Source organism: Macaca fascicularis, chromosome 11 (genome assembly GCF_037993035.2).
Source record: "Macaca fascicularis isolate 582-1 chromosome 11, T2T-MFA8v1.1".
Taxonomy (NCBI): domain Eukaryota; kingdom Metazoa; phylum Chordata; class Mammalia; order Primates; family Cercopithecidae; genus Macaca; species Macaca fascicularis.
The window spans coordinates 29,670,724-29,691,663 of record NC_088385.1 but is presented as its reverse complement, the minus strand read 5'-3'; the positions used below and the strand labels follow the sequence as shown (position 1 = coordinate 29,691,663).

General features: G+C 40.1%; 2 protein-coding genes across 15 annotated transcripts in view; one reads left to right on the top strand and one right to left on the bottom strand.

Moving 5' to 3' along the window:
* Nucleotides 1-9,131, bottom strand: part of FGFR1OP2 (FGFR1 oncogene partner 2) — a 34,597-nt gene extending 25,466 nt beyond the window's left edge. For both annotated transcript variants that reach the window (XM_005570424.3, XM_005570425.4), the window contains exon 1: nt 8,892-9,131. The gene's annotated coding sequence lies outside the window, so the exon portion shown is untranslated. The remainder of the gene's footprint in view (nt 1-8,891) is intronic.
* Nucleotides 9,132-9,278: 147 nt separating this feature from the next.
* INTS13 (integrator complex subunit 13) overlaps nt 9,279-20,940 on the top strand; it is a 33,181-nt gene continuing 21,519 nt past the window's right edge. For 7 of the 13 annotated variants that reach the window (XR_012420095.1, XR_012420093.1, XR_012420092.1 and 4 more), the window contains exons 1-5: nt 9,279-9,332; nt 10,797-11,032; nt 12,977-13,051; nt 18,719-18,921; nt 19,349-19,429. Coding sequence is in view for 8 of the 13 variants with exons in the window: in XM_074006447.1 (XP_073862548.1) it covers nt 10,808-11,032; nt 12,977-13,051; nt 18,719-18,921; nt 19,349-19,429 (584 nt within the window). In the remaining 5 variants the exon portion in view is untranslated. Of the gene's footprint in view, nt 9,799-10,796; nt 11,033-12,976; nt 13,052-18,718; nt 18,922-19,348; nt 19,430-20,940 lie in introns of all 13 variants that reach the window. The other 6 variants (XR_012420096.1, XR_012420094.1, XM_074006449.1 and 3 more) reach the window with 1 other exon arrangement.

The following is a 20,940-nucleotide window of genomic DNA, read 5'->3' as shown; positions in this document are numbered from 1 at the left end:
TGCTGTTTTGATTACTGTAGCCTTGTAGTATAGTTTGAAGTCAGGTAGCGTGATGCCTCCAGCTTTGTTCTTTTGACTTAGGATTGTCTTGGAGATGCGGGCTCTTTTTTGGTTCCATATGAACTTTAAAGCAGTTTTTTCCAATTCTGTGAAGAAAGTCATTGGTACCTTGATGGGGATGGCATTGAATCTATAAATAACCTTGGGCAGTATGGCCATTTTCACGATATTGATTCTTCCTATCCATGAGCATGGTATGTTCTTCCATTTGTTTGTGTCCTCTTTTATTTCACTGAGCAGTAGTTTGTAGTTCTCCTTGAAGAGGTCCTTTACATCCCTTGTAAGTTGGATTCCTAGGTATTTGATTCTCTTTGAAGCAATTGTGAATGGAAGTTCATTCCTGATTTGGCTCTCTGTTTGTCTGTTACTGGTGTATAAGAATGCTTGTGATTTTTGCACATTAATTTTGTATCCTGAGACTTTGCTGAAGTTGCTTATCAGCTTAAGGAGATTTTGGGCTGAGACAATGGGGTTTTCTAAATATACAATCATGTCATCTGCAAACAGGGACAATTTGACTTCTTCTTTTCCTAACTGAATACCCTTGATTTCTTTCTCTTGCCTAATTGCCCTAGCCAGAACTTCCAACACTATGTTGAATAGGAGTGGTGAGAGAGGGCATCCCTGTCTTGTGCCAGTTTTCAAAGGGAATTTTTCCAGTTTTTGCCCATTCAGTATGATATTGGCTGTGGGTTTGTCATAAATAGCTCTTATTATTTTGAGGTACGTTCCATCAATACCGAATTTATTGAGCGTTTTTAGCATGAAAGGCTGTTGAATTTTGTCAAAAGCCTTTTCTGCATCAATTGAGATAATCATGTGGTTCTTGTCTTTGGTTCTGTTTATATGCTGGATTATGTTTATTGATTTGCGAATGTTGAACCAGCCTTGCATCCCAGGGATAAAGCCCACTTGATCATGGTGGATAAGCTTTTTGATGTGTTGCTGAATCCGGTTTGCCAGTATTTTATTGAGGATTTTTGCATCGATGTTCATCAGGGATATTGGTCTAAAATTCTCTTTTTTTGTTGTGTCTCTGCCAGGCTTTGGTATCAGGATGATGTTGGCCTCATAAAATGAGTTAGGGAGGATTCCCTCTTTTTCTATTGCTTGGAATAGTTTCAGAAGGAATGGTACCAACTCCTCCTTGTACCTCTGGTAGAATTCAGCTGTGAATCCATCTGGTCCTGGACTTTTTTTGGTTGGTAGGCTATTAATTGTTGCCTCAATTTCAGAGCCTGCTATTGGTCTATTCAGGGATTCAACTTCTTCCTGGTTTAGTCTTGGAAGAGTGTAAGTGTCCAGGAAATTATCCATTTCTTCTAGATTTTCCAGTTTATTTGCGTAGAGGTGTTTATAGTATTCTCTGATGGTAGTTTGTATTTCTGTGGGGTCGGTGGTGATATCCCCTTGATCATTTTTAATTGCGTCGATTTGATTCTTCTCTCTTTTCTTCTTTATTAGTCTGGCTAGTGGTCTGTCAATTTTGTTGATCTTTTCAAAAAACCAACTCCTGGATTCATTGATTTTTTGGAGGGTTTTTTGTGTCTCTATCTCCTTCAGTTCTGCTCTGATCTTAGTTATTTCTTGCCTTCTGCTAGCTTTCGAATGTGTTTGCTCTTGCTTCTCTAGTTCTTTTAATTGCGATGTTAGAGTGTCAATTTTACATCTTTCCTGCTTTCTCTTGTGGGCATTTAGTGCTATAAATTTCCCTCTACACACTGCTTTAAATGTGTCCCAGAGATTCTGGTATGTTGTATCTTTGTTCTCATTGGTTTCAAAGAACATCTTTATTTCTGCCTTCATTTCGTTATGTACCCAGTAGTCATTCAGGAGCAGGTTGTTCAGTTTCCATGTAGTTGAGCGGTTTTGAGTGAGTTTCTTAGTCCTGAGTTCTAGTTTGATTGCACTGTGGTCTGAGAGACAGTTTGTTATAATTTCTGTTCTTGTACATTTGCTGAGGAGTGCTTTACTTCCAATTACGTGGTCAATTTTGGAGTAAGTATGATGTGGTGCTGAGAAGAATGTATATTCTGTTGATTTGGGGTGGAGAGTTCTATAGATGTCTATTAGGTCTGCTTGCTGCAGAGATGAGTTCAATTCCTGGATATCCTTGTTAACTTTCTGTCTCGTTGATCTGTCTAATGTTGACAGTGGAGTGTTGAAGTCTCCCATTATTATTGTATGGGAGTCTAAGTCTCTTTGTAAGTCTCTAAGGACTTGCTTGATGAATCTGGGTGCTCCTGTATTGGGTGCATATATATTTAGGATAGTTAGCTCTTCCTGTTGAATTGATCCCTTTACCATTATGTAATGTCCTTCTTTGTCTCTTTTGATCTTTGATGGTTTAAAGTCTGTTTTATCAGAGACTAGTATTGCAACCCCTGCTTTTTTTTGTTCTCCATTTGCTTGGTAAATCTTCCTCCATCCCTTTATTTTGAGCCTATGTATGTCTCTGCGTGTGAGATGGGTCTCCTGAATACAGCAGACTGATGGGTCTTGACTCTTTATCCAGTTTGCCAGTCTGTGTCTTTTAATTGGAGCATTTAGTCCATTTACGTTTAAGGTTAAGATTGTTATGTGTGAACTTGATCCTGCCATTATGATATTAACTGGTTATTTTGCTCATTAGTTGATGCAGTTTCTTCCTAGCCTCAATGGTCTTTACATTTTGGCATGTTTTTGCAATGGCTGGTACCGGTTGTTCCTTTCCATGTTGAGTGCTTCCTTCAGGGTCTCTTGTAAGGCAGGCCTAGTGGTGACAAAATCTCTAAGCATTTGCTTATCTGTAAAGTATTTTATTTCTCCTTCACTTATGAAACTTAGTTTGGCTGGATATGAAATTCTGGGTTTAAAATTCTTTTCTTTAAGAATGTTGAATATTGGCCCCCACTCTCTTCTGGCTTGTAGAGTTTCTGCTGAGAGATCTGCTGTTAGTCTGATGGGCTTCCCTTTGTGGGTAACCCGACCTTTCTCTCTGGCTGCCCTTAAGATTTTTTCCTTCATTTCAACTTTGGTGAATCTGGCAATTATGTGTCTTGGAGTTGCTCTTCTGGAGGAGTATCTTTGTGGCGTTCTCTGTATTTCCTGGATTTGAATGTTGGCCTGCCCTACTAGGTTGGGGAAGTTCTCCTGGATGATATCCTGAAGAGTGTTTTCCAACTTGGTTCCATTTTCCCCCTCACTTTCAGGCACCCCAATCAGACGTAGATTTGGTCTTTTTACATAATCCCATACTTCTTGCAGGCTTTGTTCATTTCTTTTTCTTCTTTTTTCTTCTGGTTTCTCTTCTCGCTTCATTTCATTCATTTGGTCCTCAATCGCTGATACTCTTTCTTCCAGTTGATCGAGTCGGTTACTGAAGCTTGTGCATTTGTCACGTATTTCTCGTGTCATGGTTTTCATCTCTTTCATTTCGTTTAGAACCTTCTCTGCATTAATTACTCTAGCCATCAATTCTTCCACTTTTTTTTCAAGATTTTTAGTTTCTTTGCGCTGGGTACGTAATTCCTCCTTTAGCTCTGAGAAATTTGATGGACTGAAGCCTTCTTCTCTCATCTCGTCAAAGTCATTCTCCGTCCAGCTTTGATCCGTTGCTGGCGATGAGCTGCGCTCCTTTGCCGGGGGAGATGCGCTCTTATTTTTTGAATTTCCAGCTTTTCTGCCCTGCTTTTTCCCCATCTTTGTGGTTTTATCTGCCTCTGGTCTTTGATGATGGTGATGTACTGATGGGGTTTTGGTGTAGGTGTCCTTCCTGTTTGATAGTTTTCCTTCTAACAGTCAGGACCCTCAGCTGTAGGTCTGTTGGAAATTGCTTGAGGTCCACTCCAGACCCTGTTTGCCTGGGTATCAGCAGCAGAGGCTGCAGAAGATAGAATATTTCTGAACAGCGAGTGTAGCTGTCTGATTCTTGCTTTGGAAGCTTCCTCTCAGGGGTGTACTCCTCCCTGTGAGGTGTGGGGTGTCAGACTGCCCCTAGTGGGGGATGTCTCCCAGTTAGGCTACTCAGGGGTCAGGGACCCGCTTGAGCAGGGGGTCTGTCCCTTCTCAGATCTCAACCTCCGTGTTGGGAGATCCAGTGCTCTCTTCAAAGCTGTCAGACAGAGTCGTTTGCGTCTGTGCAGAGGTGTCTGTGTGTCTTAGTTTACTGTGCCCTGTCCCCAGAGGTGGAGTCTACAGAGACAGGCAGGTTTCCTTGAGCTGCTGTGAGCTCCACCCAGTTCGAGCTTCCCAGCAGCTTTGTTTACCTACTTAAGCCTCAGCAATGGCGGGCGCCCCTCCCCCAGCCTCGCTGCTGCCTTGCCGGTAGATCACAGACGGCTGCGCTAGCAACCAGGGAGGCTCCCTGGGTGTGGGAACCTCCCGGCCAGGTGTGGGATATGATCTCCTGGTGTGCCTGTTTCCTAAAGCGCAGTATTGGGGTGGGAGTTACCCGATTTTCCAGGTGTTGTGTGTCTCAGTTCCCCTGGCTAGGAAAAGGGACTCCCTTCCCCCTTGCGCTTCCCAGGTGAGGCAATGCCTCGCCCTGCTTCAGCTCTCGCTGGTCGGGCTGCAGCAGCTGATCAGCTCCGATCGTCCTGCACTCCCCAGTGAGATGAACCCAGTACCTCAGTTGAAAATGCAGAAATCACCGGTCTTCTGTGTCGCTCGCGCTGGGAGTTGGAGACTGGAGCTGCTCCTATTCGGCCATCTTGCTCCGCCCCCCTGTTTTCTTCTTTAAAATTGCTTCACCTATTCTTTGCGTTCTCTCTAACCTAACTCTATCCAAATGGATCTCTAGAGTACCCTAAAGGAAAATCAAACTGTTAGGTAATAATTTTAATTAATTCAAACTGTTGGTAGCCTTCTGAATCTGAGCAATAACTACTTTATACTGTCATTTGGGCAAGAGGACAAGTGTTATTCCCATTTTACCAATGAGGAAATAGACCCAGGAATTCCAAATCTAAAAAGCTGAGTGGCTCACGCCTGTAATCCCAGTACTCTGGGAGGCCAAGGCAGGCAGATTACAAGGCCAGGAGATCGAGACGAGCCTGACCAACATGAAACCCTGTCCCTACTAAAAATGCAACAATTAGCCGGGTGTGGTGGCGCATGCCTGTAATCCCAGCTACTCGGGAGGCTGAGGCAGGAGAACTGCTTGAGCCCGGGAGGTGGAGGTTGCAGTGAGCTGAGATTGCGCCATTGCACCCCAGCCTGGGCGACAGAGCGAGACTCCAACTCAAACAAAAAAGCCGAATGACAGTGCCACAAAGAAAGGAAGGAGCCAAACTACTAACAAAAATAGAACTTCTGATCCCCAGTCTAGTGTCCTATTCTTAAGTCACACTGGATTCCCAGGGTTCTGTTTGCTTTTCACCTATACAGAAATCATTTCAATCTCATTAGGTGGAAAACAAAAGAAAGTAAATTCTCTGACCCTACCCCACAAATGGAACATCCAAGATATTTTTTAAAATTTTCAAGCCACCATAGAAAAGAAATGGGAATGTATATGAAGACAAATTTTAAAGAATTAAAAAAATTCAAATATTTTCCAGACTTAACAGCCTAGCAAGCAACCATTTTAATTAGGTGTCACAGTTAATTACAAGATTAATGAATGTTTACTGATTGGCTTTTTAAAATTGCAATTAACATCCACTTTATGAAAAACATTCTCTCCTCTCCAGATTGCATAATGAAATACTACTATCAAAATGAACTACATTTAAAATTTGTTAACTATAAAAACCTACCTATTCAGGGAAAGGAATTATAAACAGTAGATAGCTCAAAGCATAATTTTTTTAGCATTTCAGAAACACAGTGACAACAGTTTCTAAGAATTTGCATGTTCATTTCCTGTAAGTGAAACCACACAAAAGTTTAAAATATTTTTTAATATGCATTTACTTTATCACCTTTTTTGAAGACCATTATGCTTCCCCTCTTTTTTGGCCAGGAAGTGGAGTGGGAGGAAGAAGACTGTTTTCCAAACTCTCTAACAAGTTTCAAATTTTAAAAAACAGACTTCATTGGGAGGCCGAGACGGGCGGATCATGTGGTCAGGAGATTGAGACCATCCTGGCTAACACGGTGAAACCCTATCTCTACTAAAAATACAAAAAATTAGCCAGGCGTGGTGGCGGGTGCCTGTAGTCCCAGCTACTCGGGAGGCTGAGGCAGGAGAATGGCGTGAACCCAGGAGGTGGAGCTTGCAGTAAGCCGAGATGGCGCCACTGCACTCCAGCCTGGGCGACAGAGCAAGACTCCATCTCAAAAAACAAAAAAAAAAAAACAAAAAAAACAGACTTCAGTAAAAAAGGAATATTCTAAACTTTTTGACCTATTTTTGTAGTGCCTATCTTAACTGGCCATAATACACTTACTTACATTATTTTCTCTAGGCAGGTCCAAATTACAGGTGAATCTTTTTTTTTTTTTTTTTAGCAAGTTAAAAAAATTATTTTTTTCTTTTCTGCATTAGTCACATTCTCGCCCACTTTACCACCCAAAGACTTTTGCAGTCAGACTCCTGGCAGAAGGCTCAGAACATTCTGCTGCTGATAAAAGAGAAACCACCACCCACCCAAGACAGCAATTGCCAGCTGTTTACTTTCAGATTTTGGTTAAGAAAAATTTAAGGAAATTCAAGTCATATTTTTCAAGCCAACCTCAGAAAATAAATGGGAATATATATGAAATGTAAGAGAAATTTTAAAGACTAAAAAAATTTCAAGTATTTTCTAGATAATTAATAAAAGCCTAGCAACCATTTTAATTAGGCGTCACATTAACTATAAGATCAATGAATGTTTACTGATTGGAAACTTTGTTTCCCTTATCGGTCAATCCACTACTCCTACCACTACATCTACACAGAAATACTGTGGCTACTGATACACCACAGATGTGTTTTTAAATGTCAACAATCTAGTTTAAATTTTTTCATGTTCAGGTATATGTCTCTAATATTATATGAACTGACCCATATGAAAATAAAAAAACTAAAAGGTATAGTCATGGTTTTCATATAAACTTATAATCTTAAGAATGCAAGAAAGAATGCATGTAAATTACATATAAAAACAAGCATTTACACAGACATATCGCTGTATCTGAAAGCAAAGAAAATTTTCACTGTTCTTTAAAACAGTGGAATGAATATACGTTTGTAACTGTATAAAGACACTTTCTGAAGAAAATTAATTTTTAAAGTTGGAAGAAAGATTTTGGAAGTAATGACACGAGGATTTTTTTAAATATTACACGTTCCCTTAGAATTATGGCTGAATATAAGTTTCATATACATATGTTTAAACAGTTATGACAATTCAAGAAGGAACCTAATATAAACCAGCTATTTCTAACCTACAGGCGAAGGAGTCAGTGGAAGAGTTGCCTGAATGCACATACTCCAAGCACTGTCTGTAGTCAATGGAGATTTCTGCTCCATTTCTCAAATATAAAGATACTACAAAAATAAAATACAAAATCATTTAAAAGCATAGTAGTTTTCTGTCATTATACGTAATTTCAATCAACAATTACTAAAAGTACAACTGCGTGTGTATTAGAAGTGCAGGGTTTCTCACATTCAAAACAGGTCAGGAGCCTTTAAGCCAATGTACAGAGTTCCTTCTGGCTCCAAAATTCTATGATTTTAAAGGATGAAGAACTCTTATGGTGAATTCTTTAGAACTATTCAATTTCAATAAATATACATATGTATATATAAATAATGCTTGCTACGTGTCAAGTATTGGACTTTTTCTCAGAGATGAATAAGACCTGATTCCAGACAGACCCAGGTTCAAATTGGCAGGAGAGGCAGATACAGAAACAAATAATACAACCTAATAAATACTGCAGAAGAAATGTTTCAAATGCGTAGGGAGCACAGCGGTATCAATGTCACCTGGGGGAGTATGAGAAGACAATGATTTATGAATTGGGTTTTGATAGGCGGTAAAAGAAAGGAACAGTAAATATCCTAGACAGATGGTACTGCACGTACAAAAGTACAGAGCTGTCAAAGTGCATGGCATGTTTGGGGAAACAGCCAGTATAATCTGGTATGGTCGGATATTAAAGCAAGACTAAAAGGTAAAATGGATTGGGGCAGACTGTAAAAGATCCTGAATGATGATGTGCTTAACAATTAGGATTTGATTCTGTCAGCAATACAGTTACTAAAAAGTTTAAGGAAAGGACAGAGATAAATATGTATTTTAGAATAACTCTATGGAAGGATTATAGCAGAGAAACCAGTGGAGGGCGGGGGGCGGGAGGGCAACCGCACTAATTCTGGCGAAAAAAATAATAATAATACAATGCAGTGTGAGTGGAAATGAACCAAGGATGATTCCTGGTTTTCCAGTTTGGATAGCAGGACAGATACTGGAACCGTTATCAGAGATGGGATACAGAAGAAAGGCAAGAAGTAAACCAGAAAAGAGTAATACCCCTTGGAGAGCAGTTTCAAGAAACAAGTTATCTCCATTAGACGCTGCAAACAGGTGACTGAAAGGGTCCTCCGTCCGGTGGTGAGCCCGCAGGTGGCCAAGGCAGGATGAAAGTAGATACGGAAGGTGTGTCCAAAGCGTTAGGGCCAAGGCTTTTCACTAAACTTTCCGCACCCCATCTCCATTATGAGGAGCTCGGAGCCGGAGGGGTGCGGAGAGGAACTCCGGTTCCCAGGAGCTGGGAACCTGCGGCTGGAAGCGGCCAGGGCTGGGCGCCGGTGGTTCAAGAGGCGCAAGGCACCGGCCCGGGCGAAAGACTGCCCCAGCGAAGGACGCCTCCGAGTCGCCCACCCCTGCTCCCGTCCCTGGATTTAGTCCACTTACTCTGCTCTTAGTCCCTCGCAGCCGTCAGCTGTGGCGATGCGGACTCAAAGCCTCTACTAACCGGGACCTAGGCACTCAAAGGAAGAGACTCTGCGCCCCTAATCCGCCTCCTCAGCAAGCAGACGCAGAGCCGCACGGAGGCAGCGTAGGGGTGTCCGGACAGACAGTGGCGTTCAGCCCCATCACCGGATGGGTAGACACCTCCGCCGACCGCCTCCGACAGGCTCTCCCGGAGGACTCCAGCCTCGCGAGATTTCCTTCCTCGCGTTACGGTGGGGCAAAACCGACCACTCTCCGCTTTGCGCGAGAAAGCGGGGCGGGGCCCTTGTATGTCCCTCCCTATTCCTCCCCTCCCAGGCCTTCGCTCGGCCTCTCGCAAAGTCTCGCGAGTTTTTCCAGGGGAAACCGGCCAGGGTGGAGAGACAGAGAAGGGGAGACCGGGTGGGTGGGCCGTACGCTCAGGGGGCCGTGGTTGGTACTTCGCTGTTGGGGAGGCTTTCAGGTCGCCCAGATCCTGCTTCCCAATGGGTGACTGGGAAAATTAGTGGGTGGAAAATCTCGAGGGGTGGAGGCTTTTTTTTTCCTCTTTGGCCCCGCCCTCTTCCTGTTCGGCGACTGGGAAGCCTGGCCCTCCGAGGGGGAAGGGAGACTTGGCGGGGCTGTCGGAGATCGCTGTGCGCACGCGCGAGCCCGAGTGTGTGAGTGTGCACGCGCACGCGCGCTCTTGCTCTCAGGAAGCCTGGGAAGGACCGGTGTGCTAGGAGATGATCGGGGAAAGCATAGTCCCCTGTCTGTGGCACCAGACACTCCCGACTGTGCGCTGACTCTCCCCACCCAGCCAGCAGCCTTTTCCAGAGAGGCTGTGGTCCATAGCCTCTTCGTTTTCACTGCAGGACCAGGCACGAAAGTAAGCGAACCTCGATCCTGAGGTCTTCTTATCCACTCACCTTGTATTTTCCACCCCCCACCCTGCAGCAAAGTGGGTCTAGAAGGTTTCTCAGAGAGTTTTGCGTGAAGGGGAGATGCGTCTTGAAAGCAGGAGGTGAAAATAGCTGGATCGTAAGAAATCAGTTCGTTTTGATTAACACTTTGGCTTTGCTTGCCATGTGCTTTTCGAATGTGGATTGTCTATTCAGTATAAGATTTTGTTAGCGAAGCAGGGGAGTACCATATGCTCTGTTTTAATAAGTAAAAGTTTTAAAAGTTTTAAATTTCCTCTTCCACACCAGTGTGATGGTAACAACTAAGTTTTTCTGCTCTACCTTGTAAATTACTGTGATGTTTCAAAAGCTAAGGGGAGAGTGTGAAGTTGGGGTCCTCATCCTAAGGCGAAGACCTGATGTGCGGTTATCTTAGGAGATGTTTATCTTTGTTTTGGCCTTTTCTTTTGCTGTCACTCCACTTTCCTGTTAATTCCGCACCCCTGCCCCCCAGTCCCCCTTTTCCAGAAATCTTCAAACGTTTTTCTAGGAGGGAAGTCCAAAAATACTGGCTTGGGGTTTATATGTGACGAACGTCAATTAGCAAGGACCATAAAGGTGTATTTCAAGAGTATTTGTCACTTACTATGTTTCGTATATGTAAGGGAATCAAATACAATTAAATGTCAAAATGTTTCCCTCTGACAATTTTAAGTTCATTTTAAAAGCAAAACCAAAAATGTATGCACTAGTAATTTTGTCTGTGCCTGGTAGAGTAACAGCCTCATATGGTGTATTGATACCGTTGCTTTCTGGTCATGACCTCATTAAACTGTCCTTTGTTGGACAGATTTCTTTGAACATATTACTCATGTTCCCTATCAAGTCTTCTTGAGGAAAAGAATCTTCTTGAGAAAATAAGAAAAAATTTAAGATACTGAATGTTATGTATAAATATTTGGCTAATATGTTTTTCCCTTTACAGGTCAAAACAAAATGAAGATTTTTTCTGAATCTCATAAAACAGTGTTTGTTGTGGATCACTGCCCTTATATGGCAGAATCATGCAGGCAGCATGTCGAGTTTGATATGCTGGTGAAGAATAGAACCCAAGGAATCATTCCTTTGGCCCCCATATCTAAATCGTTGTGGACTTGCTCAGTAGAATCTTCCATGGAATATTGTAGAATAATGTATGATATATTTCCTTTCAAAAAGCTGGTGAGTGTGAAGTACAAACAAAATCATGATTTTGGGGATGTACTTAACTGCATAAATGAATTTTTTATATGAATTTGCTGTAGATTATGACTGTGTGTTTATTACTTAAAATGTGGTACATAACGCTGCCCTTTGGGATGAATATATAATGGATGTTTAATTGGGGCCGGTAATAATAACAGCTAACAATTATTGAGCACTTACATGTACCAGACATATTTCAAAGTGCTTCATGCTTATTAATTTCTTTAATTCTCATAACAGTCATCTTAGGTAGGAACTGTAGTTATTGAAGCAATGGTCAAAGTATGTAACAACCAGTATAGAACACAGACTGACCATTGAGAGCTGTTGTCAAACTGTGCTGGCATGTAGCAGCTGAGTGTCAGTCTTGTTTGTTGCTTCCCTGTTGTAGATCCAGAAACTGAGGTAAAGAGAAGAAACTTGTCCTGAGTCACATAGTTATTTAGAGGCAAAGCCAGAATTTGAACCTAAGCTGGCTGGCTGCTTGCAAGTTTAGCAAATATATACTAAACCGCTGTATTGTTTGCCCATATTAGAAAGAAATACTTTTTTAAGAACGCTGAGTGGAAATGGTTTATCAATAAGAAGAGAAATGGATGATTGATAGAAATTACAGGTATTAAAGTTTAGTCTTAGAATTCAGTATCTTAAATGTCTTATTTTGGGGAAGTCATTTGGTTAGCCACAAGTGGAAGACTTGCTTTCTGTCTTACTTGAAGCAGCCTAGACTGGGACCTAGCCAATTCTTAGACTGAGGAAGGTAGGGCAGTAGAGTAAAGGTGAACATAGTCTGATATTATACATTCAGATATATTCCAAATTAAAATGTAAGCCCTTCTTAAAATTTGTGTGCATTCTGTGTACGATAAAAATATATAATGAGAGGGAATATAACTGATGTAGAGCACAGGCTTTGGTTCAGACCTTGGCATGGTTAGCTACCAGCCGTGTGACTTTGATCATATGTCTTAATCTCTCCAAGCCTCAGTTTCCTCCCATGTCAATATAACACTTCCTTGATGTAAGCTTTAAAAGAGATACATCTAAGTGAAGTGGCTTGTAAAATATGTCCCTGTCAGATAAGCCTTGGAAGAGAAGACCAATTATCAGACTTCTTGGGGGAGGAAGGAAAACTAGTATTTCATCGATATATAAGGAAAAAGATCATAGATTAGATCGTGTTGTCCAGAGTAAAGAGAGAACTCTAACCCTCTACCCAAAAAGGAACATGGGTCAGAATCATCATTTGATAAGTTTTCGAAAATATTCCTTGTCATTATCTTACCTGATAGCAGGTAATTTTAAATTTTCAAATTTGCATTTTACTTCAAAACTTAGCGTAAAGTCCATATACATTATTTTGGCTTTCAGTGCCCTATACGATACAGCTCCTGCCTATTTCTCTGAGTTTGTCTCCTCTCCCACTGCCTGCTCTGACTTTCGCCCTTTCCAGTGTATGTGCTTAGATGCCTTTGCATTTGTTGTTTGCTGTACCCAGATTATCCCTGATTTACAGTGGCTGGTTTTGGATTGCCTTCAGTTGCCACTGCTATGGAGAGTCCTTCTCTGATCACCCAATCTAAAGTAGCTAATTAACTTATTTTTCATAATGTTTATCACTCTCTGAAATTATCTTGTTCATTTATTTGTTTGTAATCTTCCTGCAATGCCCTTTGTCCTGGTAGACTCCCCTCCCCTGACTTTCCCCACATTGTAACAGAACGTTTTTATTCATCACTCTATTCCCATATACTCAGTGCCAGCAATAACACCTGGCATGTACTACACATTCTGTGACTATAAAATGAGTGAATGAATGAATCAGTGAAACAGCGTTAGAAATTGCATGTTACTTGAAAATATGTTGGTAATTGAGTGAAATTGGAGTTGAATACTAATTGTTTCTTTGGAATCTATTAGGTGAATTTTATTGTGAGTGATTCTGGAGCACATGTTTTAAATTCTTGGACTCAAGAAGACCAAAATTTACAGGAGGTATGGTTAGATTTTGAGATGTGGCCATTTGTAAAAATTATCTAAATGTAGTAATACTTTTTTAAAAAATGACCAATTTTTTAAATCACTCTAGGATTTGCATATAGTGTTAAAATGCCAAGTTATATGAAAAGAAAACAGCTATCTCCATTCTAGTCATTCCCTACCCCGAGCACCCCCAAGCAAACTTCCATGTTTTAGCGGTTGTCGTATTTACTTGCAGATTTCTAAATAACGTGTTTTTATTCCTGTTTATTGAGTTTTCTGTTTGTTCATCTACTTATTTATTTATTTATTTATTTATTTTGAGACGGAGTCTTGCTGTCACCCAGACTGGGGTGCATCGCGCCATCTCAGCTCACTGCAACCTCTGTCTCACAGGTTCAATAGATTCTCCTACCTAAGCCTCCCGAGTAGCTGAGACTACAGGCACGTGCCACCACGCCAGCTAATTTTTGTAGTTTTTAGTAGAAATAGGGTTTAGCCATGTTGGCCAGGCTGGTCTTGAACTCCTGACCTTCATGTGTCCAATGCCTGCGCCCTTCCCTTGTGTTCTCAATATTAATATGTCAGTTTTCAAAGTTTCATGTTTGCATTATAACATCTACGTAAAGTATTATTCACTGTTAAGCCAAGTAATATATATGGTTAGTTCCTTATATAGCTTTTTGTTTATTCCTAGAATTATTTAGTATCTCCTTTTTGTCCCCTTCATGTGCTTTCTTTTCATAATATCCATTGCTGCTTTTCCTCATGCTTCTACAAAACCGCCCAATATTGTGATCATAAATGTGTTAGATAATTCAGCTGTTTGGTTTTGTCCCCTGAGGAATTTCTTGGAGCACAGTCTTCTGCTCCAGTTTGAACTGGCTGCTTTCTAGGCCCACTGCACTGCTATCATCCTTCTCTACCTATTTTTCAGATCCCATTTTTTTCCTCTCATTTTCTTTGTGTAATCTTTTGTTCTGGTAGAACGTAACCTCTGGGATACCTGTAGTTTACCTTGCCCTTTGCTGATACTTTGGGTGTAGAAAATCCGTGTTGGAAATAACTTTTTCCTCAAAATTTTGAGGGCATTATATACTCCACAAAATTATATGTTTTATAGCCTCCAATGCTGAGAAACCTAACACCATTTTTCTTTATAATTTCCCTCTGAAAGCTGTTAGAATCTCAGTGATGTGCCTTGGTGTTGATCTGTTCTCATCCGTAGTGCTAGGCTTCGTATTTTCTAGTACAGGGAAATTTCCCTGCATTGTTCTTTGATAATGTTCTTGTCTCTGTGTTCTGTGTCTTTCTGGAATATCCATTCTTGGGATGTTAGACCTCCTGCATTAAATTCCTTACTCTTTTTCTCACTGATCATCTCATTGTCAGTCATTCTGCTTTTTTGAAGCTTTTAACCCTTGTATAGAACTCTTTATTTGGTTGTACTTTTAATTTCCAAGAACTTTGACTTACACTCTAATTATGTCTATTTTTGGCATATCCTTTTCTTGTTTTATGGGTGTAATTTTACCTGCAAGTATTAACATTAGTTTATTTGAGGTTTTCTTTTGTTCCTTCTGTGTTCTCAAGTTCTTTTCATGTTGAGGCTTTTCTTAAATGCCTGCTGATACTTAGGTAGGCAGTCTTATTTAAAAGCAAGGCACTAAATGGCAGATTAGAAAATCTACACGTTGTGGAGTAGGTATTGCTGACTATACTTCATTGTAGTTTAAGCCAATGGTTTGCACTAGGGAACCTCCAAACATTGGAGTTGACGGATGGTCTCTCTGGGACTGTTCTTCTACTCTTTTATCTGCATGACAACTTGGTTGTCAGCTCTCTGGGAGACAGGGGAGAGGGTAAGTTATACCATTTCCCCTGTAGCATTAGCCATATTCAGATGCACAGTAAGTCTCACATGGATAGCGGCTACTGTATTGGACAGCACAGATAGAGAACATTTCCATCATCACAGTAAGTTCTATTGTGCAGTAGTGATTTAGTATCTTACCTTTACTCTCTCATGTGCTTTTGGTATCCATGTTTGATACCTTTCAGTTTCAGTTTTTCCAAGGAGTGTGATTCTGTATCTTGTCGGGTAGGGGAGAGGTCGTCACTTACACAGGTAGGGTGTAAGTAAGATCTGGGAGTCAAGTTGTTCTTTAAACTGACTTCAAGCTATTGACATTTTTAGTATCTTGCCTTAACCCCGCTGTGTTTGGTAATTGGTGCCTCCAGTTCTTGAACTTCTCCTGGATTCTGCAGGGTATATTATTTTGCCTTTTACCTTCCACGGGCACTTAGATTTCTGCATATTCAGTCCTATTAAGTTCATCACCGCTTCTTCATCCATTTTTATACATTCTTGTTGGTGTCTATCTTGTTTGTTCTTGTCTCTTCCACTCACTTCATGCTTGTGGGTTTATGCTTTCTTTTTTGGTTTCTGTGTTGTTTTTGTTTGTTTGTTTTGAGACTGAGTTTCACTCTTATTGCCCAGGCTGGAGTGCAGTGGCGCGATCTAGGCTCACTGCAACCTCTGCCTCCTGGGTTCGAACAATTCTCCTGCCTCAGCCTCCTGAGTAGCTGGAATTACAGGCACCTGCCACCACGCCTGGCTAATTTTTGTATTTTTAGTAGAGATGAGGTTTCATCATGTTGGCCAGGCTGGTCTTGAACTCCTGACCTCAGGTGATCCGCCCGCCTCGGCCTCCCAAAGTGCTAGGATTATAGGTGTGAGCCACCACGACCAGCCCTGGTTTATGTTTTTTAAAAAGTAAAATCTTTTACTGCGATTTTAGTGGAGGAAGCAGAAACCAACTCATGCTCAACCAGTTAGGTTTATGTTTTAACATTGTCTAAAGATATTGAGTTACTAGTAGCTTATGTTCTTTGCTGTTATTTAATTGGATAGAAGACTTCAGTCTATGAGGTCCTTCACAATGAATATGAACAACATGAGAAACAAGTCTTTAGTGAAATAATTGAACACATTATTTGAATTATTTAATGTCAAAATTTTTTTGTGAATGGGTGCTATACAGTGGTAACAACCCATCTGAGGTGTTTTTTTTTTTTATTACTATTTTTTGTTTTCCTTTTCTTTTCCTTTTTGTTTTTTTGAGACGGAGTCTCACTCGGTTGCCCAGGCTGGAGTGCAGTGGTGCAATCTCAGCTTACTGCAACATCCGCCTCCCTGGTTCAAGCGATTCTCCTGCCTCAGTCTCCCAAGTAGCTGGGACTACAGGTGTGTGCCACCACGCCTGGCTAATTTTTTGTGTTTTTAGTAGAGATGGGGTTTCATCGTGTTAGCCAGGATGGTCTCGATCTCCTGACCTCAAGTGATCTGCCCGCCTCGGCCTCCCAAAGTGCTGGGATTACAGGTATGAGCCACCACGCCCGGCCTCTTTTTCTTTTTTTTAATTTAATGTAATTTTATTTTTCTCCGAGGTTAGTTTTAAATAGAACACTTTTAAAGAAAATGTGTTTTATCATACTGTTTGGTCTTAAAATGTGATTAGTATAATACATGTAAGCATAGCTAATTTTTCATTCTTTTGAGGAAATTCACTCAGTAGGCTTTGATTGACTTGGCTTTGCACTAATATCATTACAGAATGTTCTTAATATACTATTACCTGAAAAAACAATTTTAAGAATTCCATACATTTCCACTGTACTTTTTTAAATACTGTGAAAGAAATGTTTTACCTTTTTCAAGAGGTACTGTGAAAGAAGTGTGAAGGCTTTCTAGCAGTATATGAATAAAAATAAGTACAAATCTACGCAGATTTGTACCTACTGTACCTCTGCAGTTCAGTAAAAGTGTGCTTTTGATGGACAGGTATGCTGGTCATAAAGGAATTATTACTTTTTTCTGCTTTCCCAAGGTGAAGATACATGATATCCCATTCATTGCTTTTAAATTTTGAATGGAGGGGGAGACTCCACTTGTGAAAGCAACTGTATAGCAAATCACTGGTGTTCAAGAATATGTAAAAGAATTTACATTTTGTATAAATTATGTATCATCTTGTCTATATTTAATGTTTAGCTTTAGTTATCCATTTCACACCTTTTCCCTATGTTAACCTTTCTATGTCTCTGTATCTATCCTGTGCCAGTACCACACTATCTTGATTACCATTGTTTTGTAGTAAGTTTTAAAATAGGAAGTGTGACTCTTCTTACCTTGTTCTTTTTGAAGATTGTTTTGGCCAGTCTGGGTCCCTTGCAATTCCATATGAATTTTAGAATCACCTTATCAATTACTACAAAGAAGTTGGGGATTATGTTGACACTGTAGGTCAGTTTGGATAATATGGCCATCTTAACAATATTAACTCTTCCAATCCATGAGCTTGGTATGTTTTTTCATTTTTTAGATTTTTAATTTCTTTCAACAATGTTTTGTTGTTTTCAGAGTGTAAGTTTTATAGTTCTTGTTAAATTTATTTCTAAGTATTTTATTTTTGATGCTGTTTTAAGTGGGATTTAAAAGAAAATTAGTCTTCGGATTGTTTATTATAAGTATATAGAAATACAATTGATTTTTGTGTATTAATCTTGTATACTACAAGTTTGCCAAACTTGTATATTAGTTGTAATAGTTTTTTAGTGGATATCTTGGGATTTTGTAAATTCAGCATAATGTTCTCTGCAACATAGAAATAGGTTTACCTCTTTCTTTTCAATCTGGATTCTGTTCATCCTCTCTCTCTCTCTCTCTCTCCCTTCCTTCCTTCCTCTTCCCTCTCCTTCCTTCCCTTTTTCCTTCTTCCTTCCTTTCTCTCTTTCTTCCTTCCTTTCTTCCCTTTCTTTCTCTCTCTCCCCTTCCTTCCTTCCTTTCTTCCTTCCTTTCTGTCTTTCTGTCTTTCTCTCTCTCTTATCTCTCTTCATCAATTAGGCCAGAGTTCAGAGGCTGACCTCCCGGACTCAAGCAATCCTTCTGCCTCAGCTTTCTAAGTAGCTAGGACTATGGGTGTACACTACCACACCTAGCTGATTTTTTAGTTTTTTTTTCTTTCTTTTTGTAGAAACAGTGTCTTGCTTTGTTGCCTAGCCTGGTCTTGAACTCTTGGCCTCAAGCAATTGTCCTGCCTTGGCTTCCCAAAGTACTGGGATTACAGGCATGAGCCACTGAGCTTGGCATGGATTTCTTTTATTTCTTTTTCTTTCCTATCGCCCTGGCTAGAGCTTCCAGTACAGCGTTGAATAGAAGTGATGAGAATAAACTTCTTTGTTACTGATGTGTAGGGAGAATTCATCCAATCTTTCACCATTAAGTATGATGTTAGCAATGGGATTTTCATAGGTGTCCTTTGTCTTCTTGAGGAAGTTCCCTTCTGTTCCTAATTTTTTTAATTATGAAAAGGTCTTGGATCTTGTCAAGTGCTGTTTCTGTGTTTATTGAGATGATCGTGTGAGTTTTATTTTATTGATGTATGATGTATTGTAATAATTGATATTTGTATATTAAATAAACTTTGCATTCCTAGAATAAATCCCACTTGTTCATGGTGTATAATTCTTCTTTGTGTGTTGCTGGATTTCGTACTGTTTTTTTAAGAATGATCGTGTCCATATATATAAGATACATTGGTGTGTAGTTTTCTTTCTTGTGGTATTTTTATCTGAATTGCACATACTCTTGTCAACATAATTGTTTTCCCTTTTACTTAGCTAATGGCGGCATTAGCTGCTGTTGGGCCTCCTAATCCTCGGGCAGATCCAGAGTGCTGCAGTATTCTGCATGGTCTTGTTGCAGCAGTGGAAACTCTCTGCAAAATTACCGAATACCAACATGAGGCTCGTACTCTACTCATGGAGAATGCAGAACGTGTTGGAAATAGAGGACGAATAATCTGCATTACTAATGCAAAAAGGTGAGGTGTTGATTATAGCAATTCTTTCACTGTGGGAATTTTTAAATCCTATTGTAGTTTTTCAAAAAACTAGAGACAGCATGTTCACATGTTTACGTTTAAGCATATTACAAGTGGCCTTTCTGATTTTTTTCCTTTTTTTTTTTTGTTTTGCCTTTTAATATTGAGGCTGTGTTCCATTCTAAAATAAAGACTTATCTCATTGAAAACTGTTTAGATTGCCATCGTGTAGATAAATTTAACATTTTTCCTCAATGGATTTTCAGCTAGTTGTTTAGTGGTATGACTGAGCACACTAAAGATAGTCCTTATTGAAGTAACTTTAATGTCTATAACATGGTAATAGAAGAATATAACACAGCAGAAGAGTGTTTTGAACTTTTACTGTTTATTCCTTTAAATTTGCTACATCTTTTTTATGCCATAGTGATAGTCATGTGCGAATGCTTGAAGATTGTGTCCAGGAAACGATTCATGAACATAACAAGCTTGCTGCAAATTCAGATCAGTAAGTATAATTCATAATTCATAAATGAAATAAATATATTCACATTGATAGATATATGTTATAATTATTTCCAATAACTTAAAAGTGACTGGTAGCATTTCCCTGAATTCTCTACTGACTCAACAAATTAGTCAAAAAAGTATGTTTGATCAGAAACTTTTTTTTTCATTTTCTCTTTCACTTTAATATTTTACTTTTCTCCCACAAGAAAGGTGATCAAAAGGATAAAATGATACATAAATTTATAATGTGTATTTGTTTTGATGGTTTAGTCTCATAGTTGTGTTTCAAATTTGTAAAATGTGCTGGGTATAGTGGCTTATGCCTGTTGTTCCAGCTCTTTGGGGGGCTGAAGCAGGTAGATAACCTGAGCTCGGGAGTTGAAGACCAGCCTAGGCAACATGGCAAAATCCTGTCTCTACACTACGAAAAATACAAAAATTAGCCAGGCCTGGTGGCATGTGCCTGTAGTCCCAGCTACTCAGGCCCCTGAGGCAGGAGAATTGCTTGAGCCTTGGAGGCGGAGGTTGCATTGAACCGAGACTGTGCCACTACACTCCAGCCTGGGCAGCTACACTCCAGAGCAAGACCATGTCTCAAAAAAAAATAAATAACATTTTCATTTTGATTTTTTAAAAATTGTAAAATATGCAAGTTGTTAGTGGCATTATTCACTATGTACCACATCTAAACGTAACAAGTAGTTCATTGTGTGATTTTTCAAAAAACTTTTTCTGTTTCTGAAAAGGAAAACAGTTTTTTTTTTCCTCTATACTCACTCTAGTACTTTTGATCAAATGTTTGGGTTTTTCTTCCACACCAATTAATTCTCCAACTCTGTGGATACCAACTGTGTGTCCTGCAATTCAATTGTGACACTCCTTGGAGTTAATACAGACCTCACAGATTAGTTATTGCAGACTCAGTTCCACAAGACTGTACCCCACTTAGACACAAATCTCGACTAGTGGTTCCCCACACTTTCGTCTGACTTGGCTACAAATTAGGTGTTTCCACAATCGCCTCCTCACGTTCAATACTTTGTTCTGATGGGCTCATAGAACTCAGGGAAACATTTCAGTTTTCTGATTTATTATAAAGGAAACAGATGAACAGCCACATGAAGAGGGTGAGGTTGGAAGGATCCCAAGTGCATCAGGTTCTGTCCCTGTGGAGTTAGGGTGTACCACCCTCCCAGCACATGGATGTGTTTACTAACCTAGAAGCTCTCTGAGCCCCATACGTAGGGATTTTTATAGAGGCTTCGTTTGGGTGTGATTGATTATTAACGCACTATCTAGCTTCTCTGCCCTCTCTGGAGGATAGCAGAGCGGGGCTGAATGCTGCTGAGCTTCTAATCATTGCTTGTTCTTTCTGGTGTCCAGACCCCATTGGGGAGCTGTCCAGGATCCCACTAAAGTTGCTTCAGTAGAAGAAAAGATGTTCCTGTCACCCAGGAAATTCCAAGGAACTTAAGAGCTATGTGTCAAGAACTGGGGTCAGAAACCAAA